This window comes from Oncorhynchus nerka, linkage group LG14 (assembly GCF_034236695.1).
Source record: "Oncorhynchus nerka isolate Pitt River linkage group LG14, Oner_Uvic_2.0, whole genome shotgun sequence".
In the NCBI taxonomy this organism is placed as follows: Eukaryota; Metazoa; Chordata; class Actinopteri; order Salmoniformes; family Salmonidae; genus Oncorhynchus; species Oncorhynchus nerka.
In genome coordinates this window covers 63,413,383-63,423,602 of record NC_088409.1, presented here as the reverse complement: position 1 = coordinate 63,423,602, position 10,220 = coordinate 63,413,383, and the positions used below count along the sequence as shown (strand labels likewise).

The 10,220-nt window shown below is 41.9% G+C and overlaps 1 protein-coding gene across 1 annotated transcript; it reads right to left on the bottom strand.

The window, feature by feature from the left end:
- Positions 1–1,768: 1,768 nt before the first annotated feature.
- Positions 1,769–10,196, bottom strand: LOC115141670 (cdc42 effector protein 2-like). Its single transcript, XM_029680749.1, has 2 exons — positions 10,038–10,196; positions 1,769–3,826 (listed from the first exon to the last, which is right to left on the bottom strand). The coding sequence occupies exon 2, from the start codon at positions 3,468–3,470 to the stop codon at positions 2,607–2,609; it is 864 nt and encodes a 287-aa protein (XP_029536609.1). The 5' UTR covers positions 3,471–3,826; positions 10,038–10,196; the 3' UTR covers positions 1,769–2,606.
- Between the last annotated feature and the right edge of the window lie 24 nt (positions 10,197–10,220).

Below are 10,220 nucleotides of genomic sequence, written 5' to 3'. Positions count from 1 at the left end.
ATGCATACAGTACCAGTCAAAAGTTCAGACACACCTACTCATTCAAGGGTTTTTCTTTATTTTTACTATTTTCTACATTGTCGAATAATAGTGAAGACATCAAAACTATGAACTAATACATATGGAATCATGTAGTAACCAAAAAAGTGATAAACAAATACAAATATATTTGAGATTCTTCAAAGCAGCCACCCTTTGCCTTGATGACAGCTTTGCACACTCTTGGTATTCTCTCAACCAGCTTCATGAGGTAGTCACCTGGAATGCATTTCAATGATTTTATTTGGCAAGTCAGTGAAGAACAAATTCCTATTTACAATGATGGCCTACTCCAGCCAACACTGGGCCAATTATGCGCCATCCTATAGGACTCCCAGTCACGGCCACTTGTGATACCTTCTGGAATTGAACCAGGGTCTGTAGTGACACCTCTAGTACTGAGATGGGGTGCCTTAGACTGCTGCGCCACTCTGGACCTCAATTAACAGGTGTGCTTTGTTAAAAGTTCATTTGTGGAATTTCTTTCCTTCTTAATGTGTTTGAGCCAATCAGTTGTGTTGTGACAAGGTAGGGTGGTATACAGAAGATAGCCCTATTTGGTAAAATACCAAGTCCAGCTCAAATAAGCAAAGAGAAATGACAGTCCATCATTATGTTAAGACATGAAGGTCAGTCAATCCGGAAAATTTCAAGAACTTTGAAAGTTTCTTCAATTGCAGTTGCAAAAACCATCAAGCAACATGATGAAACTGGATCTCATGATGACTGCCACAGGAAAGGAAGACCCAGAGTTATCTCTGCTGTAGAGGATAAGTTCATTAGAGTTAACTTCACTTCAGATTACAGCCTAAATACTTTTTTCACAGAGTTCAAGTAACAGACACATCTCAACATCAACTGTTCAGAGGAGACTGCATGAAGCAGGCCTTCAAGGTCGATTTGCTGCAAAGAAACCACTACTAAAGGACACCAATAAGAAGAAGAGACTTGTTTGGGACAAGAAACACAAGCAATGGACATTAGACTGGTGGAAATCTGTCCTTTGATCTGATGAGTCCAAATGTGAGATTTTTGGTTCCAACCGTCGGACACAGAGTAGATGAACGGATGATCTCCGCATGTGTGGTTCCCACCGTGAAGCATTGAGGAGGTGTGATGGTGTGGGGGTGCTTTGCTGGTGACACTGTCTGTGATTTATTTAGAATTCAAGGCACACTTAACCAGCATGGCTACCACAGCATTCTGAAGCGATACACCATCCCATCTGGTTTGAGCTTTGTGGGACTGTAATTTGTTTTTCAACAGGAAAAATTACCCAAAACACACCTCCAGGCTGTGTAAGGGCTATTTGACCAAGAAGGAGAGTGATGACCTGCTCTCCACAATCCCCTGACCTCAACCCAATTGAGATGGTTTGGGATGAGTTGGACCACAGAGTGAAGGAAAAGCAGCCAACAAGTGTTCAGCATATGTGGGAACTCCTCCAAGACTGTTGGAAAAGCATTCCTCATGAATCTGGTTGAGAGAATGCCAAGAGTGTGCAAAGCTGTCATCAAGGCCAAGGGTGGTTAATTTGAAGAATATAAAATATATTTTGATTTGTTTAACACTTTTTTGGTTACTACATGATTCCATATGTGTTATTTCATAGTTTTGATGTCTTCCCTATTATTTTACTATGTAGAAAATAGTAAAAATAAAGAAAAACACTTGAATTAGTACATTTTGACTGGTACTATATATATAAAAAAAGGGATGGTACAGCATCTAATGTACATATTGATTTAATACATTACAGTAATATACAGTACATAACCATTTGAAATACACTAATATATCAATACAATATAATAAAATGCTGAGGGATGTGATGCAATTCCAGAAATTGCACCGCTGTTACAAAATATGAACTTTCTCTGGTTATCCCACTATATTTAAAGGATTTTGAAGAAGCTGCACATTTCTCATACTTTGATTCTAATGCACACAAAAAAACATTTTGACCTCAGTTTTGCCCTGCTAGAACGGTTGCATTTTGGATGTCATTACATCTGCCACTAGATGGCAACCTAATACATAGAATACTCCATTCTTGACAGTGTTGTACTGACATAAAACAGTCAAATTCCTCACAGAGGTACACACAGAATTTTAAAAAATGTGTGCCTGTAAGAATATCAAAAGCACATGAATTGTATTTTGAGGCAACTACATTTCATCCTATCAGAAAACCACAGAGCTTACTTAGGGAGTTAGTGAAGTATGATTTATGTACCCTAACAATAGTGAAATGCTGAAAAACATGTAAAATGATAGTCTGCGAAAATGTAGACAGCATTTGGGTGGGAGAAATTATTGTCTCTCCACCATTGTGAATCTGAATATCAAAAGACAAATGGTTGGTTCTGAAGCTGCTGTGTATCCAGTCTGGATATTATATAGTCTCACAGTCCCAGCGTTTGTGTCCGTCAGTCCTGGCACTATCCTCTGTCTCTGTCTGTTTGTTGGACCAGACCAATCATCATTAGGCTATATGGAGGATGGCAATAAAAGTGTCCCAGACACCTCTCTGCACAGCGGTGTCTAAGCCGCTTTCCTCCCTCTGCTCACAACTCACAGCGATCATCAATGCTCTTGTAGCGGTCCATGATCCTCAGCACGTCCTCCAGGATGGACGGCCCCAGGTCCAGATCCAAGCCCATCAGGGACTCTGAGCGGGAGACGCCGGGAGAGAACCTAGGGAACACGGTGGGCGACTCACTCCGCTCGCTCCCCAGGTCCTCATTGCTCAGGCCAGCGTCTGAATCCAGGCTCAGCCCCCTCCGAGGGTCCAGCGGGCCACAGCTCTCTGACATGGAGTCCTCTGAGGAAACCTCTGAGAAGGAGCCGGAGGAGGGCACCATGTGCCTGAAGGAGGCAGAGTAGCTAAGGTTGTGGCAGGGGTCCATGTAGCAGCCGACACCCTGGTCACACACAGAAATAGAGTAATTGTTCTGCTGGTTTTGGTTATGGTTGTTTGGCTGAGGTTGGTACTGTTGCTGCTGGGACGGGGGGGTTGAGTCCTCCAGGTGAAGTCGAGGTGGCTTGGGCGGGGCCTGCTCATGGGCGATGAACACAGGCATGGAGATGGTGCTCTTCAGCATGCTGGTGGAGTGGTGGTAGGGGTTGCGGTGGTTGTTACAAGAGTGGTTGGATCCTTTGTCGTTCATGGGGTAGGCCTCTTCCAAATGCCTCTCCATACTGTGGGACCGTGGTAAGCCGTTCAGGGAGGGTAACATGTCCATCTTGCCCTGCAAAAAGCCCACGTCTCCGAACATGTCGCCCTCCCCCTCCGGCCCGACATGGGCACTGTGGCGCATGTCCCCTAGCGGGGGGCTAATCATGTCGCTGGACAAGACGTCTCGCAGCTTGAGCTTCTTCCCCCACTTTGGTGTGGTAGTCTTTAAGTACATGGGCGTCTTAGCTGGCATTCTGTTTCCCAGAATTCAGTGTGTGAGGGGATCGTCTCTCAGTGATAAGATTTGCACCTCCTTTTAATGATATGCCAGACAAAAGTGATTTTTTTATTGTTTATCCGTGTCCTTACTTTGTCCACTTCCTGGTGATCACAGTGGCATGTAGGCCTTGACCGGAGATCAACACACTCTCAAAAAGTCACCATTATTCAGTAAGGGTGGTGGGTGTTCCAGCTTCAAAGCCTCCCTTCTTCCTTATCTTTTGGCCTCTCTGAAGATGAAGAATCCTTTGTCTGCCTTTATGTCTGCCGATTCTCTGACGAGGCTCAGTTGCTTTGGGAATGTGGCATCAAAACGCTAGGCTTGGAGGTCTGTGGAGACACAGAGAGAAAGACAGAGAAAGATTTACACCCTTGGAGCCAGAGGACAGAAAATATAAGGGGAAACACTTCAAGAATCTGTGTTTGCTGAGGGGGACTGGCTGAAACCACACAAAATGCCTTTAGTTTAACATGGCAGATGATGTGTGCTGATTTGAGGTTTGTGTGGGGTTTTGCAGTGAATCACACATTAAATTATACACCCTCAGGAAATCATTGCACATTCCAAAGACTTGCTAGACTTTTGTGGAAACACAATTTGCCAAGGAAGTTGTTTGTTCAAAAGATTTTGTGTGCGTCTCCCTGTGTGGTAACCTGTTATCAGGGCCTCTTTGTGGTTCCGTTGCTGAGAAAAACATTGCGTATTATACAGCTGTGTACATACTGAGGGAGCAAGAGAGATTATCATACAAAACTAACACTTTACATACAAAACTAACACTTTACATAACAGACATAAAAAAATCACGATCATCATGATCTGTTGGCTTTTGCATAGCATCCTTATTTCCACATTTTGTTACGTTACAGCCATATTCTAAAATGTATTAAATTGTTTTTTCCCTCATCAATCTACACACAATACCCCATAATGACAAAGTGAAAAAAAATTCTAGACATTTTTGCTAATTTATAAGAATTAAATGAACAGATATCACATTTACCTAAAGTATTCAAACCCTTTACTCTGTACTTTGTTGAAGCACCTTTGGCAGCGATTACAGCCTTGAGTATGACGCTACAAGCTTGGCACACCTGTATTTGGGGAGTTTCTCCCATTCTTCTCTGCAGATCCTCTCAAGCTCTGTCAGGTTGGATTGGGAGCATTGCTGCACAGCTATTTTCAGGTCTCTTCTGGAAGGTTCTCCCATCTCCACACAGGATCCCTAGAGCCCTGTCAGAGTGAACATCGGATTCTTGGTTTCCTCCCTGACCAAGGCCCTTCTCCCCTGATTGCTCAGTTTTGCTGTGTGGCCAGCTCTAGGACGAGTCTTGGTGGTTCCAAACTTCTTCCATTTAAGAATGATGGAGGTCACTGTGTTCTTGGGGACCTTCAATGCTACCTTCTCCAGATCTGTGCCTCAACAAAATTGAGGAAATTGGGGGCTCCCGAGTGGCGCAGTTGTCTAAGAAATTGTTATTAACTGACTTGCCAAGTTAAATAAAGGATAACTACATTTTTAATATCCTGTCTCAGCGCTCTATGGACAATTCCTTAAACTTCATGCCTTTGGTTTTTGCCCTGACATGCACTGTCAACTGTGGGACCTTTATAGACAGGTGTGTGCTTTTCCAAATCATGTCCAATCAATAGAATTGACCACAGGTGGACTCCAATCAAGTTGTAGAAACATCTCAAGGATGATCAAGTTAACAGGATGCACCTGGGCTCAATTTCGAGTCTCATAGCAAAGGGTCTGAATACTTACATAAATAAAGTATTTCTGTTTTTTTGTTTATAATACATTTGTTCAAATTTCCTAAAACCTGTCTTCGCTTTGTCATTATGGGGTATTGTGCATAGACTGCTGAGGAAATTGTTTTATTTAATCAATTTCAGAATAAGGCTGTAACAAAATGTGGAAAAAGTCAAGGGGTCTGAATATTTTCCGAATGCTCTGTAGATACAAAAGTATGTGGACACCCCTTTAAAAATGGTTGCGCCTATTATAGCCACACCATTTGCTTACATGTGTATAAAATCGAGCACACAGGCATGCAATCTCCATAGACAAACATTTGCAGTCAAATGGCGTTACCGAAGAGCTCAGTGACTTTCAACGTGGAACCGTCATAGGATGCCACGTTTCCAACAAGTCAGTCAAATTTCTGCTCTGCTCGAGCTGTCCATGTCAACTGTAATTGCTGTTATTGTGAAGTGGAAACGTCTATGAGCAACAACGGCTCAGCCGCGATGTGGTAGGCCACACAAGCTCACAGAACTGGGCTGCCGAGTGCTGAACTGTTCGTCGGGAGCTTCATGAAATGGGTTTCCATGTCAGAGCAGCCGCACACAAGCCTAAGATCACAATGTGTAATGCCCTGGTGTAAAGCTCGCCGTAATTGGACTCTGAAGCAGTGCAAACGCGTTCTCTGGAGTGATGAATCAAGCTTCACCATCTTGCAGTCCGACAGACGAATCTGGGTTTGGCCGATGCCAGGAAATACTACTGTAAAGTTTGGTGGAGAAGGAATAATGGTCGGGGACTGTTTATCATATTTCAGGCTAGGGCCCTTAGTTACAGTGAAGGGAAATCCTAATGCTACAGTATACAATGACATTTTAGATGATTCTGTGCTTCCAACTATGGCAACAGTTTGGGGAGGTCCTTTTCTGTTTCAGCAGGACAATGCCCTTGTGCACAAAGCGAGGTCCATACAGAAAGGGTTTGTTGAGATCGGTGTGGAATAACTTAACTGGCCTGCACAGAGCCCTGACCTCAACCCCATCGAATACCTTTGGGATGAATTGGAACGCCGACTGCGAGCCAGGCCTAACCTCCCAATGTCAGTGTCCGACCTCACTAATGCTCTTGTGGCTGAATGGAAGCAAGTCCCACAGCAATGTTCCTACATCTAATGGAAATCCTTCCCAGAAGAGTGGGTCTGTTATAGCAGCAAAGGGGGGGGGGTCAACTCCATATTAATACCCATGATTTTGAAATGAGATGTTCGACGAGCAGGTGTCTACATAATTTTGGTCATTTAGTGTAGTTCGTGGCTGTGCTCTAAGCTGACTCACTGATGATACTGCTTACTGCATTCAGCTGATGACATTATCGTTAATTATCTCAGTTAATGGAATCCCCACCAATCCTAGGACTTTACGCCTTCTGAAAACCTTCTTCATCAGGAGTCACGTGTTTAAAAGTTAAAACAATGTGAATGTCTAATAAGAATTGAGGGGATTTGTGTATGAATCATATCCTGTATGAGTTATAGTACTATTGTCTCACATGATATGTGTTGAAATGTTACACATTTTCTACTGCAGCCAGTCGACTCCTGGCATCTCTAACCGTCATGTGAATTTTAACACGCTAGCTTCACATATAAAGCTGCTTGAGATCTTTGTAAGAGGAGAGGTGTTGTGACTTGTTGGTGATGATTTTCACAGTGTTAATTGACTGCAGAGTCATTGGCCACATAGTGACAAGGTATTGTGTCATTGTGTAGAGAAATCAGATGGGGGCTGATCGTGAAAGTACTATACCATTTCTGCAACACACCATCAGATAAGATACAAACAGCCCACTATTCTCTGAGACAGAGAGATTGAATTCTCCTTCTTGAGTTGGAAGTAAACAATATTTCACCCTTATATCTCTATATTATGTGTCTGTCAGATTGTATGCAGGGAAGTGAATCTATAAACATGCCGGTTGTCAAACACAATAGGGATAAAGTGCTGGGCTGGCCCATGCATTCTGACAGTCCTTGCGCTGCATGACAATGATGTCCTGCTCCACTCTTTATTTAACTAGGTAAGTCAGTTAAGGACAAATGCTTATTTACAATGCCAGCCTACCCCGGCCAAATTGTGCACCGCTCTATGGGACTCCCAATCACAACCGGATGTGATTCAGCCTGAATTTGAACCAGGAACTGAAGTGAATCCTCTTGCACTGAGATGCAGTGCCTCAGACCGCTGCGCCACTCAGGAGCCCTAGGGTTTTTATTCAGGCCCTGTTCCTCACTTATTTATGGTGACAGACTTACCCTAATTCCATCACAGAGGAAATTTTATCAAACACACACACACTCACAAACACATACAGTCACACACACACACACACACACACACACACACACACACACACACACACACACACACACACGTACACACACACACTACTGATAAGACAGTTGGATGAAAACTGACAAAAATGTTGATTTACTCATCACAACTGTGAAGTGACAGATATTCCTAAATATAGCTTGTTAATTTAAATATTAATGGTGATATTTAAAGGTTGAATGCAGCCATTTAAAAAAAAATCTCAATATCAAATAATTTCTGGGTAACAATGAAGTATCTTACAGTGATTGTGTTAAATTAAAATGGTTAAAAAAATAAACAGAAATAGCTTCTTAGCAAATAGCAATTTCCCAAGCAAGAATTTGGGGAGTGGGCTGAGTGGAGAGGGGGAAACTGAAAACTAGCTGTAATTGGCAAAGAGGTTTGGAACTCAAATTCTTATTGGTCAATTAACTCATTTACACCTGGTGCAGCAAAGGGGGGAGTGAGTGGTCGTGATTTATTGTCTGTGTCCAGTGGGTGGGTTGTACGGACACAAGCCTTTCAGCCAAAACAGGCTGAAATTTCACGTTATCTTTTCAAACAGCTATTACGCTAAAATGGCATTATCATCCTTTTCACAATTTCTAAGTGTATTTCCAAATTCATAGTGTGGAAATATATATAAAACACAGGAAAATCACGTTTCTGATTGCAATGGGCCTTTAAAATATATATTTTTAATTATATATTTCGTTATTATTTTCCTGGACACATATGTAACATAGTTATTCAAGTCAAACATCTGTTTGTAGTTTCTTTCCGCCACATATGGTCTCAATTTGCGTTGTGTATCAGAAGGTTATACCATTATACCGCCAGTTCCGCACTCCTTGTTACATCTCTAGTCGAACAAGGAAAGTAGCTATTGAGAAATTGTGAATCATTCCTTGTCCTGAAATTCGTAATTCGGCCATCCTAATGACACGTAGTTCCCCTAAACAGAATGCGTTTTGAGTCATACGTAATGTGGTTGACCTTTTGCTTAGTTTTTCTCTCTTCTGGTGACCAATGTGTTTTTGCAATATAACCAGACCAACAAAATAACCCAATGCCCAATCTATTAAATAATGGTAATAGTGTATTTTGCAGTGGGCGTAAGACATTATCCAGACGTTTTTGGAAAGGGGAATACTCAGGCTATTGCGCAAATGTATTCCCTGTCAATTTTAGCATCATTCATCTATGTTGTGAATATTGCTGTGTATATTCTGTAGCCTACATAGACCGTAATAATTTACTCATGGCAGCAGTGAATTCAATCCGTTCAATGTTGATGAGGTCATGCCTAAGCATCTAAATGTATGGCCAATGTAATTTGTCATCTGGTTTGTGGAAAACAGATTTCTGGGTTTGAAATTTGATTGCAAATCAAATCGTATTGGTCACGTACACATGGTTAGCATATGTTAATGTGCTTAAGGCGAGACAGGCTCTGATTTATTGTCATGATTAAGGTCCCAGGTTCTTGTGACCTTGAGTAACAGAGTCTCACTCAGACCCATTTGTTCCTGCCCACTGGTTGAATCAACGTTGTTTCCACGTCATTGAAATTATGTTGAACCAACGTGGAATAGACGTTGAATCGTCTGTGTCCAGTGGGTGGGTTGTACGGACACAAGCCTTATGTAATATTTAGGCTCTGAGATCATCCAATTCCCGGACATCCCCCAGTTAACTATTTGGTAGGCTACCACTGTATACCTGCTAATCCCCACACACAACTCGGCTATTTTAAACGCGATTCTTTTCCAAGAGAGCAATGCATAAGCCCACAAACGGTTTACGTTCGTAGGCATATAGGACACACGCTTGAAGGAGTAGCCGTTCAAGTTTGATTAGGGTATACCAGATGGATACTATAAAAGGCTGTAAATAATGGGATGATGTAGGCTACATTATTAAATGATTATAAGGAATATACCCAAACAAAAGTACGAACACGTTTATAGCAAACAACTGACTTTAAAGTGGCCTTCTCACCGACTCATTTTGTGAGGGTCGCGTGGCTCACACTGGATACTTTTGTTAGTGGAAAACCCTGTTATACATAAGCTTTTAATCTTCTTAAAATATTAGATCCCTCATAATCAGATGCAGAACGTGGTTCCGAATTTTTCGAATTGTATCCATGTTACCAATTTACGCACATTTAAACTGCTCATCTCATGTGAATACGTCATTTCAACACATTTTGATTTTGGTATTAGTAAAAAAAAAACAGCGGTATAAACTGTTTTCTAATTTGCAAGCATGCAGGCTGGTGAAATAGAACCGATGTATTATTATAATTTTAGGTGAGAGATATTCGGACACAGGACGGACAAGTGACAAAAAGACTTGGAAAGTAACTGTTTTAATTTCGTAATAATAGTCTAACAGAAGTAAATAATACTTGCCTACCTTGTACATGAATAGCTATATTTCCACAAGGAATAATCACGGAGCTGTCTATAGTCCACCGTTAAGGCGTCAGCTTCTCTCGTTAGTATAAGAACAGGTAAACCTCTTACTGCGAACTGTTTCTGGAGTCGAGGAGCCTCGCAAGAGAAGGGAGGGGACGTGATGGTTGTGAATGAAGAAAGT

Excerpts from the sequence above, each read along its gene's own strand:
- LOC115141670 (XM_029680749.1), bottom strand. The coding sequence starts at position 3,470 with ATGCCAGCTAAGACGCCCATGTACTTAAAGACTACCACACCAAAGTGG.